The sequence below is a fragment of the Pelobates fuscus genome, chromosome 6 (genome assembly GCF_036172605.1).
Source record: "Pelobates fuscus isolate aPelFus1 chromosome 6, aPelFus1.pri, whole genome shotgun sequence".
In the NCBI taxonomy this organism is placed as follows: domain Eukaryota; kingdom Metazoa; phylum Chordata; class Amphibia; order Anura; family Pelobatidae; genus Pelobates; species Pelobates fuscus.
Genome location: NC_086322.1, coordinates 49,764,609 through 49,783,957, shown reverse-complemented (window position 1 = coordinate 49,783,957; position 19,349 = coordinate 49,764,609). Strand labels below are relative to the sequence as shown.

General features: G+C 36.5%; 1 protein-coding gene across 4 annotated transcripts in view; it reads right to left on the bottom strand.

Moving 5' to 3' along the window:
* Nucleotides 1-873: 873 nt before the first annotated feature.
* FGFR3 (fibroblast growth factor receptor 3) overlaps nucleotides 874-19,349 on the bottom strand; it is an 87,140-nt gene continuing 68,664 nt past the window's right edge. Inside the window, exons 8-18 of one of the 4 annotated variants that reach the window (XM_063457668.1) lie at nucleotides 16,517-16,667; nucleotides 13,475-13,662; nucleotides 12,359-12,507; nucleotides 12,139-12,260; nucleotides 10,600-10,710; nucleotides 8,453-8,643; nucleotides 6,516-6,638; nucleotides 5,661-5,731; nucleotides 3,513-3,650; nucleotides 2,231-2,336; nucleotides 874-1,680 (exon numbers count right to left, since the gene is read on the bottom strand). In XM_063457668.1, coding sequence (XP_063313738.1) covers nucleotides 1,516-1,680; nucleotides 2,231-2,336; nucleotides 3,513-3,650; nucleotides 5,661-5,731; nucleotides 6,516-6,638; nucleotides 8,453-8,643; nucleotides 10,600-10,710; nucleotides 12,139-12,260; nucleotides 12,359-12,507; nucleotides 13,475-13,662; nucleotides 16,517-16,667 — 1,515 coding nt within the window. In that variant the 3' untranslated portion in view covers nucleotides 874-1,515. Of the gene's footprint in view, nucleotides 1,681-2,230; nucleotides 2,337-3,512; nucleotides 3,651-5,660; nucleotides 5,732-6,515; nucleotides 6,639-8,452; nucleotides 8,644-10,599; nucleotides 10,711-12,138; nucleotides 12,261-12,358; nucleotides 12,508-13,474; nucleotides 13,663-15,445; nucleotides 15,591-16,516; nucleotides 16,668-19,349 lie in introns of all 4 variants that reach the window. The other 3 variants (XM_063457670.1, XM_063457671.1, XM_063457672.1) reach the window with 3 other exon arrangements.

The following is a 19,349-nucleotide window of genomic DNA, read 5'->3' as shown; positions in this document are numbered from 1 at the left end:
GATTTTAAATAAACATTATATACACTATACATGTATGAATATTTACATGGTTTACTACAACAAACCTTTTTAAAATTGCATGTTTACAGGCATATGCAAATATAGGTTCCATGTGAGTAAAAAATATATAGAAAAGGACTGGAGAGTATATTAAATTGACAATGCTAAAGTGTCATTGTTAATGACATTTCTAGCGGTTTGTGTTAAGCTAACAGACTAATAAAAAATTATTTTTTTAACTTAAACAAAAATTGGGATTTTCTTTAATTTTAAAACAATATATATATATATATATATATATATATATATATATATATATATATATATATATATATATATATATATGTGTGTGAACAACACCGTGTTTTCAGTCTGTTAATACTTTCCACAAATTATATCATATTTGGCAATTTGGCAAATAAAACTTTGCAATATTATTACAAATTTTGTCTTGCACTGCTGTCCAATTTAGTTGTTCATACTTGCAATTATTCATAACATATTTTTTTAGTTAATTCTTCAGTGGAAGGGAGCTATAATTTAGTTTATTCATTTTACTAAGAAGTGCCTGTGCTATGCTATAGATCATATTTTTTTTTTTTTGGACAGACATTCTGTTGACGAACACGGACAATCTCATGTTCCAACTTTTCAGCTTATAGAAAGATTCACAAAAAAAAAAAAAAAATCACAAAAACAAAAATCATCTTTTTTGTTATTTTGTGACAAGGCCTGGTAGCTATTGGGCAAACATTTTTTTGCTGAAACCCTCAAAGGAAAATTTGTTTGCCCATAAAAATCAGACAATAAAAATGGTGGAGTGGTGTGCGCTTACTATGTTATTTGAGCAAACTATAAAAGTACTGTACTGTGTTATTTTTTGTGTGTTTTTTTACAGTTACATTGGTGGTAGCTTTAAATGTTATGTCATTATTGTGAATGTTTTTCATGGAAATCATGGCTTATCATAATTGTGATTGTGCAGGTTTGTTTTACCATAAATGTAAAAAACCAAGAGGTTAAAAAGTAATGAGATTGCCAGGCCTCAAAATAGCCTTTGAGATCCACCCAAAAAGGTTCACGAGATTGCATATAAAAAAAAAAAAACATTCTTTTAAGGTTTTTGTTTGTTTACATTCTTTACAAGTGTGTAGTCTTTCTTTCTACACAATGTCTTGCATTGTCTTTTCTTTCTGGTTCGTTTCTTTGCATTACAGGCACAGAATGGTCGCTCAACAGTGGATAACAAGAGGTCGCTTTTACGAGACTCCCAAGTTTCAACAATCTCTTTAAAATATATATATATATTTATAGTATATATTTTAATTTATATATATTTTTTCTATCTTGACACAAGATTAGTTCCTTCAGGCCAAACAGTGCTTCGTGACTTCTTGTACAGCAAGTAAATTCTACGGCTCAAAAACAAAAAAAAATTACAATCCTTGCCAAACAGGACAATTTTGTCCACGTGCCTCAAGTCTACATTCCTTCTATGTTTGTTATCTTCTGGAATCATGTTCGGATTACACCATCGTATTGCTGGTGTTTAGAAAGACATGGTTCATCAGGAAGAATGTCATGGGCAAACACAGAGTCATCTCCAGAAGAGCAGGTACTGTGACTATCCTGGCAAGCAGGCGAATACTGCTCAAATGGCACTGATAGGTCGAGGTACTCCTGAAACAACAAAATGAGCAAGGATACATTTTAGCTGGTTTGCTAATTATTTTGAAAACCCAATATCAAACTAAACAAAGTTTTTTTCTACATTATGTATTAGTACCTAGAAGATTCATGGGTTGCCATCATGAAAAATGTAGTGCCATGTTTAAAGGGACACTATAAGCACCCAGACCACTTCAGCTTATTGAAGTGGTCTGGGTGCAGTGTCCCTATTGCACTTGCCGCCAATGCGCATTAGCGTCCGCTTGTCGAGGGACGTTGGAGGAGGAAGAGCCGCGACCCAGCACCAAGGGACATCGGCGCTGAGATCAGGTAAGTAATTAAACAGTTCTTAGCCCTTTATTTACCACCGTGGGGGACGGGGCGCAAGGGAGGAGCCAGAGGGAACGATATTGCCAGGAATTTTTTTTTGTATTCCTGGCACTATTATATCCCTTTAGCTATCACAACTTTTAAACATTGATCAGAAACAAAAATAATGAACTTAACCTGTATTTTAACTATAACATAACAATAACCCATTTATGAAATCAATTATACTTACATCAGTAGATGTCACAGTGAGGATACGGTCTAGGTCTTCCACCAGCTGCTTGAAGGTCGGTCTTTGTGATGGGACAGCGTGCCAGCACTCTCTCATTATCATATATCTACAGAAAAAAAATAAAAACAGATCATTGTGAAATCCAGAAAGACATTTCTATATCCAAACAGATATAATTTGGGGATTGTGTCTCTTCTGTCCTTAAATAGAGGCATATTAACAATAAATAGAAAAAATATATAGTGAATGCTTCTATCTCCTGCAACCAGCCTCCATAGAAACATAGAATGTGATGGCAGATAAGAACCATTCGGCCCATCTAGTCTGTCCAAATACTTTCATTAGTCCCCGGCCTTATCTTATAGTTAGGATAGCCTTATGCCTATCCCACGCATGCTTAAACTCCTTTACTGTGTTAACCTCTACCACTTCAGCTGGAAGGCTATTCCATGCATCCACTACCCGCTCAGTAAAGTAATACTTCCTGATATTATTTTTAAACCTTTGCCCCTCTAATTTAAGACTATGTCCTCTTGTTGTGGTAGGTTTTCTTCTTTTAAATATAGTCTCCTCCTTTACTGTGTTGATTCAATATTTCACCCAAAGAGGTACCAACTTCTCAGGCATAATATTGTCCTCCACATTGTATGCTCTGGGTCACAGCTCTCAAAACCTGCTGTACTGCTTAGTTTCGTCCTAATAAAACTAGTTATTTCTATACCATATTCTCAATATATCTAGTGCTATGGAATTTCAATGTATCTAGTGCTACATAATTTGCAATATAAAAAGACCCTAGAACCTTTACTAGGAGCCTTCAGTCCACCAGTTGTACCAGTTATTGATGCGATTTAGAATACCAGCCTGATCATTAGGAATAAACACATAGAGACTTATATTGGTTACTCCCTAAACTGGGAATTGTAGAGAACTGCTAAGGAAATTTCACATAACAAATTGTAAAAATCCCCCCAACAAGGCTATTTTTGCCCATTTCTTCCATTCTATACGGTTTGGAATCTCACCCAGTTACACAATAACAAAGTCATCTGTTCAAAGTTCTAAACATAGAGGTGCCAATGTTTTCTCCTATGAAAATAGTATAATTTGAATTGGATGTTTATGTAAATGAAAACAGTGTTTCTTTGTAAGCTGATAGAGCTGTGACTACCCAAGTGACCCATTGTGGTCACTCAACGGGCTAATACACCAGCAAAAAAGCAACGAAAGACCTTCTTAACAATGACGTGTCTCATGTAGATGGCACGGCTCAGTGACTTACAGCTCGTGAGTGCAGTTTGCTGGCTTGTCCATTCTGTGACCTTCTTTTAAGAGCTTAAAGAGTTCTTCTACTGGGATCCCTGGGTATGGAGACCCTCCAAGCGTAAATATCTCCCACAACAGCACCCCGAATGACCATCTGGATAATAAAAGAACGAAATTTAAAATTCACAAGGATTTTTTCCACTTAAAAAAAAAAAAAAAAAGATTGGCTATTTATATGCAGCCATGCGGGTCTAACAGAGTCATCAATGGCATTACTAATTGCCAGGGCCATTTTCACTGGTTACTTAGCGATCTCTGCTGAACGTGCTCAATAGAAGCCGAAAAAAAGAATTCTAGGCACCAAGTCTGAAATTGAAATGAGCATTTAATCAGATGGGTGACAGGCCATTCGTTATTTTACTCATTCATTGCTTAGACTTCCACAGGCTTGAGTCAATGGAACAAATCGAATTATTCATGCACAGATTCACCGCGCTGGAATACAGCACCGCAGGACATGAATGAAGAAAAGTGATACCGACCTTTAGATTACAACCAGGAATATGCAACTAAATGAAAATTAATTAAGAGATGGCTCCTGAATATTTCATTTTATGGAGCAGAAAATGTAGGGAACAAGGGCAGTCTAAGAACGACTTCACATATGCTGCATGTATGCAGACAACATTTTATAAAATATTTTAATTCCCAATATTTTCTCTTTTTTATAGTTATCATGCTGCATTTAAAATTAGCCGCTACTGTCATTTATTTAGTTTGTAATTCTAAGTGCACAAGTTTCCTGTCTGTCGCACCCACAAGGCTAATGAGTAGGTTAATTGTGAAATTGTGCATGAGAACAATGAACTCCAAGTGCTAATTACTACCACGTCCAGAAAACAAAGAATAATCTTTGGAATCAGCAGCACATTTACTACCCTGTGCACTGCTAAAAATGTCATCAATGATACAGGCTTTTTGCTAGGGTTACGTCAACACGTGGCTGTCTTAGGATCCTTCTATTGAGGCTTCATTTAAAATATAGCAATTTTCAATGAAGGGCTAAACAGAAATACATTTATGACTAAGGATTAAGGCTTTGATTGAATACTTTTGGATAAGCTTTTCAGATTATTTAACATTAAAATTTGAAACCAACTTTTACAAATATTTTAATACTTTGATTTTATTTATATATATATATGATTTTTTTTTTTGATCTTTTAAAAGTTTGAAGAAAAAAAAATATTTAAACATATTTATCCAAAAATCTGAAATGATTTGAAAACCATATGCCAAAATATTAAATCGAGGCCTAAGTTACATACATGGCAAGCAAGAAAGCTTTACATATAACTAGCTGCAACGTTTTACACTAAAGGGTTAAGCTGACAGTTAGCTAGTTTTGGAACTTTACACTGAATGATTAAGTTGACAATTACCAAGTTGTGGAACTTTGAAACAGCTAGCTGTGCTAGTACACAGTGAAGGGTTAAAGAGACATGAATCCGAAATTCTGTAGGGTACCAGAAAGTGTTTCGGACTGTGCCGGTGAATGCTCCAATCAGAGGCTTTCTCAATGAGCTGTAATGCAACTCACTAAGACAGGAGGGAAGGCAGGCGCACCCTAGTCCAGCGTACCTGGTACTTTTGTAATGCTCGGTGAAGCTAATGGAAGAGGAAGAAAACCTCCTTGGATCTCGGAATGACAGCCAGCAAGGTGATTCTGCCCTAATTATGAACGTTCTGATGTCTATTGAAATCAGAACTTTTATAATCTGTCATGAAAAGCTGAAGCGCTTTATGTGTGTGAAGTGTTCTCTTAAGCCACTGGCTTATTTAAAAGAGCAGCAGAATGTTACTACCTTGAATCCCAACACCTTAATACATTTACAAAGACCTTGTGTCCCATGCAGAGACATTTCTGGGACTTTACAATGCTTGGTCAAACAATCTGGCATCTAAAAGTTTAACCCCTTAAGGACCAAACTTCTGGAATAAAAGGGAATCATGACATGTCACACATGTCATGTGTCCTTAAGGGGTTAAGCTAATATGAGGATGAGTGGGGTGCGCAACTTCTAAAAGCCTTTAGACTGTATACACATTGGCAGAATTTCCTGCAATGTGCTGAGGGAGGGAAGGGGAAGATGATAATGCTTACACATCGCTCTGATGAGTGTAGACCCGATCAAACAATGCTTCTGGAGCCATCCATTTCACAGGCAGCCGACCCTATAATTGGGAAGACAAAGAAGACTAATCCATCAGCATATTTGTGCAGCCACGTTGGCACCATCCAATCCACTCTATTAATCCACTATCTAAAGCTTCCACTGGACATGCTGACTTCAGCTGTCCTCTGGGCAAAACAAAAAAAGAATGACCACGTTAATCAGCTAAAATATCAACCCATGGGGGTAATTCTCATCATTTGGGGGCGATTCTCATCCTTTAGTCTCCAGGTTCTCATTCTGTAACTCGTACAAATCGTAGGGCACCCTTGAAATGGGCAAGTGATATTTAAGTATAAGTACAGAAGTTAACTGATATGTTGATTTTAGGCATATTAGCTGAAATGAAAGGCTGTTACTAGTGGCAACAAGGAGAAAATGATTTACTGTATTCCACGCCCCAATTCAAAGAATATAACCGGCGTAATGGGTATATGTAGCTTTTGCTATTGCCATAGGGGTGTCAGTATTATTATGAATCTTTTGAACAGTATTCATTTTAATAACCTGGAGAAAACCATAAGGCTGATTTGAACCTGCCAGAAAAAACTCTTCTTCAATCACAGAAAGAGGGTAAAAATGTGTTGAATAGTTTTCATCACAGGTATCATATGCAAATCCATTTGTAATCTGAGGATAGACTTTGTTGATTGTAATCAATGGTCCTGAGCAGCAGGGTATATTGGATAGTAATAAAAAGGATAGTTAATTAAACTTCAGTCTGCTCAGTACTGTGCTGATATTGCATACTCCATTATCAGCCAGGTAAATATAAATATACTCACATTTGTAGTTTTTTTATAGTAATCTATGTTGTGGATGTCTCTGGCCAGTCCGAAGTCTGCAATCTTCATGACGTTGTCTTCTGTTACCAACACGTTCCTAACTGCAAGGTCTCTGTGAATACACTGGTAAACAAACAAACTAGTTATTAACATGAAAAAGATCAATGATGCTAATTAAATAACTGAACTACAGTGCAGTATTTAAAGTTTCACCAATGTTTTACATAAGTATAACAACAATACTTAGACAACTCAGTGGGCTAATGCATCAACACTTGAATCTGCTCAACCCTTGGGTTGCAGGTTCAAATCCTGGCAGGGTCAACTCAGCCCTTCATACTTGAGGTAATTATGAGTACCATTAAATTGGGTAATAGTAACATCCCCTGGGTGTGGGGCAAAAGTAACTTTCCCAGGACGTACTTGAAAACCAGAGCAATATGATGTACCTTTCCTGGTTAAATACTTTTTTATTATTTGGACCTATCAGTTTGACTTTAGAACAGGATGGCCAAAAAGTAGACAACACGTTTGTTGAACGTGAGCATTGTTTTTCAAATCTGCTCTCTGAACCCAACAGGCGGCCGAGATTGAGAATATCGTTTTCAGTGTTCAGATGACTATGACTGAGTCACTCACATGTCTTAGAGCAGGGTAATGTTGAGATACAGGTTTATTATTGATGGGTCCTGAAGGCAGATTTAAATTTCTACTAAATCTGCACTTTTTGAGTCTTCACACATGAAACACTGCAGCAAGCTAAAATGCTTTAGGGTTCTGGAGTGTCCCTTTAAGCATTCCTTAACTCTGTCAGAAGAACAAATATGGGAACAGGTTGCAAAGCATTGTTCTAGAATAATCATAGACTCGTTAATTTGCGAATTTATCAGTTACATCTTACTACATTTGTGTATCATCATTTATTAAACATATTAAGCATAATCCTGGGAAGTGCATTTCCCTTTTAGATTACAGTTGGATATACGGTACATCTACTATTAAAAGGTTATATCCTCAAATGGTACAGATGGGAGAGGTTCTAAACCTTCAGCTGTCAACTAACGACCAGTTACATTATTATGTGTGGTACATATAAAGTACTGAAAGTTTTAAAAATTTATGTTTAAAGGGACACTATAGTCACCCAGACCACTTTAGTTCAATGAAGTGGTCTGGGTGCCAGGTCTCCAGGTTTTAACCCTTCAGATGTAAACATAGCAGTTTCAGAGAAACTGCTATGTTTACATAGCAGGGTTAAGCCAACCTCTAGTGGCTGTCTTCCTGACAGTCGCTAATGGCGCTTCTGCGACGCTGGATGCGAAATTCGCATCCAGCATGCAAAACGTCTATAGGAAAGCATTGAGAAATACTTTCCTATGGACTGTTTGAATGCGCGCGTGGCTCTTGGCTCTCGGGAGCCGACGTCGGTGGGGGAGGAGAGGTCACCAGCACTGAGGGAGGCCGGCTCTGGATTAAGGTAAGTGGCTGAAGGGGGACCCTTAGGATTGTATAGTGCCAGGAAAACAGGTTTGTTTTTTCTGACACTATAGTGATCCTTTAAAAAATTTTTTTTAAAAAAGTATATAAAACGCACGGTACTCTTTGGTGCACAGAACCACTATTACCACATGTATCATGTACCAGCTGTCATAATATCTTGTTTTGGTTTGTCTTCCTTGTTTTTCTATGTTACCATCATAATAGCAGTGTAGCTTTATTGACTGGGTCAATATTTTAGGTTTTAAATTAACTCTCTGAAGCAGAGTAAAAGTCCTTCCCTCCTTCCTTTTCCTTCCCATAAACTATATAGCATGCAAACAGTGGGGTATTTCTTTCTTATAGCAGAGCAGAACCTTATTCCTAGAGATGTCCTCAAAGAAAGACACCAAAGAGATACTCAAATCCTCACTATGCGTCACTACATTTTAGGTTCTCACCTTTTGAGACGCCAGATACTCCATGCCACGGGCCACCTGGTAAGCACAGGACACCAGATCCTTAAAAGTCAGCTGCTCTGCTGGGATTTTACATGTATCGAAAGAATAATCCATGCCAGGTGGGCGTCGAGCTCGTAGATATTCCCGAAGGTTTCCTTTAGAAGCATATTCAACCAATACATACAGAGGCCCTGCACAAATAGGGTAGTAAAAATTAAATAATAATTATTAGTTTTCCTAAATAAATATGCTAACATACATCTGTTCTAGTTCATACGCAAGAATGCAAAGCACTGTACTGTCACAATCACCCCCCCTTCTTTTAGGTTTGTTTTTACGTATTTGTTAAATTATGCACCTTGCACTTTTTTTTTTATGTTTAGGTCATATGTCCAGAACAAGGGTGACAAACCTTGCCACTCTAGGTATAGCAATAAATGTTTGTAGACTACTTGGGGTCCCTAGGTCTAGGTGTGAAGATTAGCCATCAAGACCTACTAGATGTACATTTATGGATTATCTTTTTATGTTACATGATTTCTATAATAGTGTAGACTCAATTCATGTTTTTAGGATGTCATTTAATTTTGGTTTTTTTTTATTTATTGTCTAATCACTGTATAACTATATATAATGTGCAACAGTTTGATATTTAATATATCATTTTAATCATAACTATTTGGTTACTTCAATGGAAGACTTGTTTCTTCAACTCTTTGAAATTAAAGTGTTAATATGCCAAAAGATAACATGCTCGTCCTTGTCAATCAATCATTTGCTGAAGGCTATATTTATTTAATATAGCAAAATAAGTCCTTGCATATAAGGAACAGCGTTAACTCAACAGTAAATTATAAGAAAGCTCCATATATTGTTATAAAATATATAAATATGCTGATATAAAAGTTCAGCTGGTAAGAAATAATGTGTAGAATGTTCAATGTTTCATCACTCTGTATATTTGACATGAGCAGTCACTTTCTCCTCTCTCTTTTTTTTTTTCTTTCCCTAAGAGAGACTGCTCCTTTCCAGCGGCTAATAAATTCTGGATGCAAGTCTCCTATCTGGCGTCAGGTCAAAATGACTGCTTGGCGCAGCTTCTCGGAAAGCACCCTATTTATTGGATTTCCCTGTATTTTCTGTTTCCTAGGAGGGGAGACGAAGGCACATTTATTGCAAAACTGTATCCTTTCCCAGCTTGAACATTATTTACTCGTTGGCGGAGAAACACCACATTCATATCTGCCATACTTTTCCTGTACTCTGTGCCTTGATGCGAGACAGCTTTAGATCGGACAAGTTCATTTTTTACAACTATTCGTTTAAAGGTACATTTAATCAATATGATTTCCCAACTTGTACATTCACAAAATATTTGTGAATGTGCAAACATACATTAAACACATACAGGAATATGCATTAAAATAAAGGACTTGTTATTTTTTTGGTAACCTTTTTCTTTTTGTGACAACTTTGTTTTTATGTCTTTTTAGGCAGAAGGCGAGAATAGAAATTTGCAGGGGGCACTTCCATCATTATCATGGTAAATTATAAATGAGGCGATGGTGGCACACACACACGAAAATTCAGTTTTTGTTTGGTTGGGTATGTACCAGCTATATGACAATGAATTCATACAGTTCTGTATTTGCAAAGATACTATGGAAAAGTGCCTAAGATGTTTATAAAAAAATAATAAAAAGATATTACTATAACATAGATCAGAAGACTACATACATGAAAATAATGGTGTCAAGAAACACTAAACATTCTTAACAGAATGCATGCCTTATTCTTAAGACATTTTCTAAATCTCCGCCAACCGTTGCCAGCCCCAGAAATGCTAAGACCAAAAAACAGCTGGAGGTTGACAGGTTGACCGAGGTTGGTACAGAACCAGCTGGCAGTGAAGTTTCGAACACATTCATTCTGTTGAAGAGATTAAGAATTGTCTTGTATTGAATACCAGATGCCTATTTAATCCCTTCTTCGTTGGATATTACCTTCACGGCACAGTTACAGCCTGACCGTATTAATGATGCAATTAATATATAACATAAACAGAGATATAATAAACACATGTATATATTGTTTAATTCAATATGTCGTGCAGTGTTCCAAAATAAAGAATATACTGGCGGACATACCGTCCTGCGTACAGGCTCCAAGTAAATTGATGATATTTTTGTGTTTTCCAATCATTTTCATCATTTCCATTTCAGAGACTAGGTCGGAGAGGTCCTTGTCAGTTGCATCATCTGCAGATAAAAGAAAGAAAATGATTTTCACAAGGTTTAGGTGGTGAGACCAGAGGAGTGCTGAAGGGAGGCGATGGGATATCACACCAGTACTCTGCCGTGTCACCTAGTTACCTTCATTTAGTATTGTTGGATTAGCTTTCCAAATTATTTAATATATTTGGATAAACTTGTAAAAAATAAACACACACACATATATATATATATATTTGTGTACGGGATTATGGACGGGGCGCACATTAAACTGTGTGTAATTTTAATATATGAGAGTCGGTTGAGGTGTGCCGAAACCGACGTGAGGTTAGGCCTGCAAAAGAGGGCCCCACCCAGGTATAATGATATATGAAGAGGGTGTGGTGGGAGGGAATTTCCGAAATCGTCGCAGACAAGTGAGTGAGGGGAATGCTGGGTTTAAATAGGCATAAAATCCCTCCCACAATTTCAGGCATACGCCTTCTATATATATATATCAATACATAAAACACTACAATTAAATTTATTTCACAATATTAAATAATTTTAAAAGTTTACCCTAAAATATTCGATTATTTGAAAAACTTATCCAACAGTATTAAATTGAGGCTGTAGTGATTCACGAGAGAGTTGTGCTGATGCGTACTAGCAGGCGAATAGTTCCAAGTCTACAGAAACATGGTAAGCTCTTCTTGTGAAGTTGCTCACTGGCTTTCATTTACACGTGATGTGTATAGACTCTTATTCACATTAAAAGCTTAGTATTACATTTTTAGTTTTTTTTACAAAGATCTGTTGACCACGTTAATCATGGAGTGTGTTCTCATGTAAATGTTTATATTTATGGAGATGTTTACCCTGCTGAACATGTTTTATTTTTTAAAAATGTATTGTACAGGTCTAGGCGACACTTGTTTTTCGCACAATCAGTGACCATATCAAGACAAGAACATGCTGATGTATAGATCTAGATTCCCATGGCCAACTTCTACAGTCCACTGCCATTCTGGGGTCAAGAAGGAATTTTTTCCTAGCTTGTTGCAGAATTGGAAGCCCTTCAGACTGTTTTTTTTTTGCCTTCTTTTGGATCAACAGCAAAAACATATGTGAGGAAGGCTGAACTTGATGGACGCAAGTCTCTTTTCAGCTATGTAACTATGTAACATAGCTTTGGCAATCACTGTCAATTTGAGGTCTCTCTGTACGTGAAGTGGCCACAGACAGGCCATACACATTGTGCAGCATATTGTGCACACAAGGGAGTACCTTTGGATCACACTATTTCAATTATTTGGTGTGAACTGGAAGTATAGTCTAGACATGACCGTATGAAAACATGGAATGCAGTAGTTAAGAAGGGGTTGTTTTTTTCTGTTATGATACAGTCCCATTGTAGCAATAATAAAATCAACAAGCATTGTAGAATCCCATAAACCTATATAGAAGCATTCATACCTTTCAACATTTTTACAGCTACGGTAACAGCTTTGTTTGGCTTATCCTTATCAATGCCGATAGCTTCAGCCATCACTACTTGGCCAAAACATCCCTCTCCTAGAGGTTTTCCTAGAGTAAGGCTGCAAAAAAAGAAAAACAAGGAAAAAAAAATGACCATTAGAATCAATAAAATACAATAATCCCACTCTGTATTGGAATGTGTAGAAAGCCCACTCACCGGGATCTTGGGAGCTCCCACTTGGGATCTGGAGGAAGACCTAGTTCTGACACGTTGGCCAACATGGCTCCATCACTGGAGGAGAGATGGGTAATTCTCACCAATGGGGTGTTGGAATTCATGGAAGAGTTGGATTCCAGAGACACCTGCTTAAATAAAGCAAATAAAATACGCATTATTGCTGATTGCTGGTCTTTTCAAAAAACAAATTGGCAACAAAAGTGGGCAAAACCGATTAGAAAATAAATGATGGCCAGTTCAGCTCACATGCTCAATTTGCCAAATAATAAGTGCTGTTGAAATTCAAGAACACACTATTACACAACGTTCTCAAAGCAAGTCACTCATTAAGTGTTTTCATATTAAAAAGGACACTTTAAATTTGCTTACATGTTCCACACCCATTCTCATTACTGTCAAACCACATCCACTGCCCTACCACAATTGCTGAGGACTTCAAGAGCTGCCATTCATTAAATCAGCCACAAGGGAACTAAAGAATGACTAACCATGATTTAGTTCTGACTTATGCCATGAAGATTCAAATAGTACCGTAATATAGTGAGTGGTGCCCATTCTCAGGTGTTCCTAAACTAAAGCCCTCACACCAACAGTGGTCCTTTAAAATCTTTCAAGGTAGCCCTTCGAATTGTTAAGAATATGGATGAAGAATGTAGAGGAACAAGAGAAACAGTGTTACTTGCTCTTCCTAATAAACTTAAAATCTAGATCACGATATTTTTATCTTACTATTTGGTTCGTACAAACAGTCAATGAATCCTTTGGAGCCAACCTCTTAATATGGCTCTTGAGGAGGAAACATTTGCAAACTATTGATCTTATCACTTGGGAAACCCCTTCTTAGACAATACCATTCACACGAATATTAAGCTGAAATGCTACATTTAGCAGATAAGAATGATCAGGGTCAGAAAATTAAGACATGTTCATCAAACTCTACAATAGCATTTCACCATCCTCACAATCCTCTCAAAAGAAAAGAAAAACCCTCTTCAACCCTAACCCGCACATCATAACAAAGGACAAAAAAAACCCACAAATGACTTGAGAGAGATTAAAATGGATATTAGTAATCTTGTATCTACTTTCTGTTACCTGTCTCTTTAGTGGAAACTTTGAGACCTTTTGCACCGTTGGCGTGTTCATTGCCTTCTTGGAAGGGACCTTCATTCGATAGGTGACGATAATGATGATCGACAAAATTAAAATAACAGCAGCTGTGACAACGATGAGAATGGTGATTGAACTGGTGGGTGCCGTGTTCACTTTCTCTATAAGCTCCCCTGGAAATACAAAATAATTCAAGGTGTAATTCAAGATTTAAGAAACTAAGAAGTGTTCAGTGATGTGCTGCGTGTAATGTGTAGTTATGTTGTTAACATTATTGTTTTGTGATGCAATCCATTTTGTATTGTTTCACTTCTTTTTAAAGATAGATGATAACAATTCACAGACTAATAACATATAGATAGATATATACATAAATTCACTGTTTAGTGAATGAGCGAGTGTGCCGGATCCTTTATTGTATGAATTGTATGAATTGGCCCCAGCACGCTTATCATGCATACATATCCAGGTGAGTGCAGCCCTCTTGGAGATATATATATTAGACTGTGATTACATTTTGGTAAACTATATTAAGGAATTTTGAAAGGCAATAAGTCTTATTTTACGGGAACAAAGACATGATTGCTTGGTGACTTTAATTACATTGAAATACATAATTGGTGATTTGCAGCAGAAGAATTCCTATCAGCTTACAGAAAGAGTGAAGCCGGTTTACAAGGGTTTATGTTCTGACTATTGTGTGTATTCCTGTAATGTGGGATAATCACGTTTAATTCTGTTTAATACAATAAAGGTTGATACATAGAGACATTCTGTACATTTAAATAGGATACTTTCAATGTAAATAAAACATCACACCGTTGATATTTACGGTAATGTGATTTATAGGAAATAATTTTGCATTAGAAAGGGAAATTATCACTTTAAAACTTGTGAGTTTGTGGGAATATAAATGTAAAATTTCCATGCACTGTGTATATATTTATTTTGGAGAGTGCTTTGACCTGCAGACATAAACCATTAATGTTAATAGGCCTCTGTCCCCTAAAAAGATCACTCGAGTACCATATTGCTTATGGTATCCTGGAGAAAAGTTGTAAATTGGAGCAATCACCATGGAAACAAATGGCTGACTGCACCACTTCGGACTTTTCCCCAGAATTGCTCTTATACATAATTTCAGAGTGATGCATAGCCATGGCAGCAGTTGGAACCTAGAATATATGTCCACAAAGCACAAAGAACATAAATAGGGAGATGTAATACAAAAAAGATAAATGTATTTTAAATGCATAATTCTTATGATAATTTCCCTTTTTATAGATATTAATCAAGGAATTCAATCTTCATTTGATAGGTAAGCATATACAGGAGTAAAAATGGATTATAGAGGAGTTTGAATGTTCAGAAATGCCAAACGGAATGATAGGTTGTTTCACTTTCCTTTTCTATATTCCTCTAGTGGTAGAGGAAGTTAAAGGGGTATAACCCAAAACTGCCCAACTGCATATAGCTGCCAACATTCTTCAGAGGCCCTCAATTGGACAGACCTCGTCGTACATGGAAAATGTTGTGGCTAAGCAATGATCTGAGACGTCTGGGAACTTAAAGGGTTACTACAAGAGTGGGCATAAGTGTCTCTGATGTTTAACAACGTGTTTCTTGGGTAAAGCCAATGAAAATTAAAACCTCTTGAGAGAAACAAGGTGGTCCACAAACTCTGCTTAGCTTCAGATGTCAGCTGCATTAAACAGGCAGCACTGACTGATGTCACTAAGTAACAGAACTGCTAAGATTAATTTTTTTCTTTTTGAGCAGCATCAAACGGAAAAGACCAAAGGCAAGTTTGACCGCTATCTACGCACAGCTTGTTCCGTTCACCCTGCAGGATGCAAGACTTCAGTTTGGCATTTCACAGGCACATGGAATGAGTCACCAAAAAAAATAAATTTGTTAATAAAAAAAATCAGAAGACCTGGACAGCGACAGAAGTACCTGGTAGCACTGTCAGCCAAGCAGTGTGATAGGAATAGCCAATAGAATTTCCTGCAAGGCAAGTATATTCCCCAGCATCCTCAAAAGATACATTGCGCAAAATCAGAATTTCAATATCCTTATCCGAAGAGTAGACACCCGTAGGCTAGAGAAAGGAAAGAGATTAAAATAAAAATGAAAGGACAGAACAGGACACACACCAAAAGAAGAAAACACCAGGAAAAAATATGATAAAAGGAAGCCAAGATCCCAGCACAATGCAAGTTGCGCCGAAAATTCAAGAACGAACTGAAGCAGATGAGATTTGCAAACACCAAATTTTTACCACCTGTAAGAAAATGATATAGACACCAGAAACCCTTCACCAGGCAAGGTATACTCTGTCCCACTGACAAGACATGCAAGGAAATGTGATGGAAAAATTAACCCACAACACAACATACGGCCAGGGTTATTAAACCCCCTCCAGTACTGACAGGGCACTTTCTGCTGGCATTGGACACGTCATTGGACTGGCTCCATTTTATTTGAGGTGAAATGCAGGTTTAACTAAATATTTCGGATCAAAGTTGAATTTTGTTAATAAATATTAAGTTAATGGTTGTTATAATTAAATAATTTGAACTATACGTACATTACACACAGCTTACCAGCGGCAAATTACAAGATAGAAAACCAAAATAAGAGGGGTCTACATGTTGGCCACCCTAGTTTTAAGTTTCATTACCTATGCCACCTGACTGTCAAAATGGAACGTGATTTAGTAAATTGATTTTGCTTTATTTTCTTTACTGGTTCTACAAATTGCCATTGCTGCAGCTTCGGCACCAATAACTGCCAAGTCTCTGGAGAACAAACGTCTGATCTGTTGTGGGTAATTTTCCACTGCACACTTTTTAAAACAGATTTGGGAGTTTGAAAATAGTGGTGGGTAATGAACAAAAGCAGCAAAAAAATAACACCAGCGACAGTCGGATCCCGAAAGACTCCAGAGCGTCATTTATTTTTTTCTTCAACTCCGCTTTGAAAATGTTAATGATTTGAAACCTCGGGACAGAGTCTAAGGTTTACCTGCCGATGGTTTGTATATGTAGAGCCAATAAGAAGCTTCGGCTAACCCTATGGAATTCTTGGCTCTACACAGATATTCTCCTTGGTCGTTTTCTGTCACATTATTTAATTTTAGTCTACTATCTGCTTCTGTGGTGTTGCTGGTCTTGGACTGCAGGAACAAACAAACACTTCAACTTCAATGCAAAAAAAATAAATTTATAATTTTAAATCTAAACTTAAAATACATCAAAAGCAATTGATCTGTAATCTAAATGGCAACATGTAGGTTGAAATAGTTGGGAAAATAGCTGAAATTTGAATTTTTGTTCACCTTGTAACTTTTAACCTAAATTTCTGACTTTTGTTTTTTTAATCTATCAAACGCATGCTGCAGCAAACTTTAACTAGCAACAAGTTAAACAGAACCAACTGATTGCGTAGGGAAAAAAATAAAGATCCTGTGAGATAACGATTTTATCATTATAATTTGTGAAAGTCATACCACCCAACACCACCATTTAAGTCAAATTGATGCTTTAACTGCAGGTGCCCAAAGGTGGCGCTATCATGTAACTAGATGCATAGAACTCTTATTCATTGACGGGGGCTCAGAGGATGTAAGAGATTCAAAGGACAACTGTCACCTCAAAACTATTTTTAATATATTAATATAAAACACTTTTGTGAAGTATTGGAAGGATTTTTTTAACCCCTTAATGACCAAACTTCTGGAATAAAAGGGAATCATGACATGTCACACATGTCATGTGTCCTTAAGGGGTTAATGAAGTACACACACAAAAAAATAAAAAAAATATAAAAATGTATTCCCTAGTATGACAGTATCCTTTGGCCATATGCATGTGTCTTGGGTCCAACAGTGTTTGAATTTACAGTGAGTTGGCCTGATGATATCACTGCACTATGCATGGTGTGAAGCCGGGAAGACCATAGAGACTGTATAGAGGTTTCCAAACACTGTTTGACCCAAGGTGTATGTATATGGCTGAAGGATCTGGTCATATACTAAAGATAGGGATAAGTATTTCTAATTTTTCACATTTACAGTAATTTAACAAAATATGGATTTCCTTTCAAAACTTGATGAAGGCATTATTATATGAAAGAATAGTTTTTAAGGTGACAGTTGTCCTTTAAGTTCGGGCAGGTACATCAGGTGACATACAGGAAGATATATCCAGGTATGTCATTGTTACTGACATGTATGTTCGACAATATTTTGCTTTTGTTAAATTCTTTATTTATAAAGTATTTTTACACCAGGTGTGAGAAACATTGACCATGATCCTGCCACATCATTAACACTGACGTGGGTATGCACTAACGTGAGAATTTCAGAAAATTCTAAATAAAGAAGATTAACAATGACAAAATTGGAGAACAGTTAAAATAATTTATGTCATTGATTTAATAGGCTTCCCAAATGATTCAATACTGTGAGAAAAATGTATATATATTTATCTCCAAAAATTCCCATAAACTATAAATAAAGCTGTTTTCCTAACACTATAGTGTGCCTTTGCCCCGTGGCCCACCCACATATTTTGTACGTTTATTTTAAAATATTAATATTAAAATAAAAAAATGTAATAATAATACAAAAATAAAAAATAAAAAGAGTTATACATTTCAATTTCAATTCAATTTGGTCTTTTTAACCACTTTCTGTGACACGCCTTAGGAAAGTTTAGCAGCAGACTGCAGCTCTCTACCAAGCTCTGCAAATGCGGTTTCAATTATCACAATTCAAAAATAGGATTTGGAGACAAATTATAAGCAATTCTGCTATGTAACCGTGCTGAGCTTAGCCCATCATATTAACAGTAAGTTTTTCCACAGCACAAAACGTTTTTTTTTTTTAACCAAGCGAGCAAGATGGACTCTGTAGGAAGCAGAATCCACATAAGTCTGCAAGAAGGTTTAGATTTCTGTCGCAATCTATTAGAAAACTATGCTTTAAAACATGAAATAGATGTAAGTTTTGCTTGCTCCTATGGAAGGAGCCTTTTTTTTTTTTTTTTTTAATTCATGCTAGAACTCAAAGATTGTTATTTGAAACTGCATTCCGATTCACAATTTAATGGACGCAGTCTCGGAAAAGCTACAAAGAAACCAACCTGGAAGGTGTTTATTGCGAAAATATAGCTACGGTTATATGGTCAACATCAGCAGACATTTCCTGCTCATAAACAGTTTGTGACGGGTGATTTGTCATCGCTGGGTCGACCCTTAAACTTCTCAATTACAGATGTTTTCTATGTTCCCAAGCCTTTCTGCACTAACGAGACCGCCGTTTGCAAAGCTGAGCCCTTAAGCACAGCCAGTGTTATACAATATAGTGTCATATTTAGTAAGGCAGTAGTGGCCAGAATGCTTTGCCATCCTAAATTCTAGAACAGTTTGGAATTATCCTTGTGGCTTTATCTGATTTGCTCAATTAAATAATCCCCATGTTATTTTGCAAAAAAGGATGACGACAACTACAGGTAAAAAAAAGAATACATTTATCTCTCTGTTTTTGGCTCTATCCTCATATCTGAACACAATGAATCAGTAAGACATTAGCTTAATTATATATCAATTGCAGTACAACACCTGCTTTCAACCAAAAATTTTCTCGTTTCCATGAAGATAAATGATTATTGTGTTCTCATTTACAGACCGTATTAGACTGGACTATTGTTTATAATGATTACTACCCCAGAAATGTGTATAAGACCAAACTGACACGTAAAAACATCAATTTAAAATAGCCCCCCTTCCAAGTTAAAGTGATCAGATAATTTATAGATCAGTGGTCACTCATGTGATGAAGAATTCAAATTCCCAG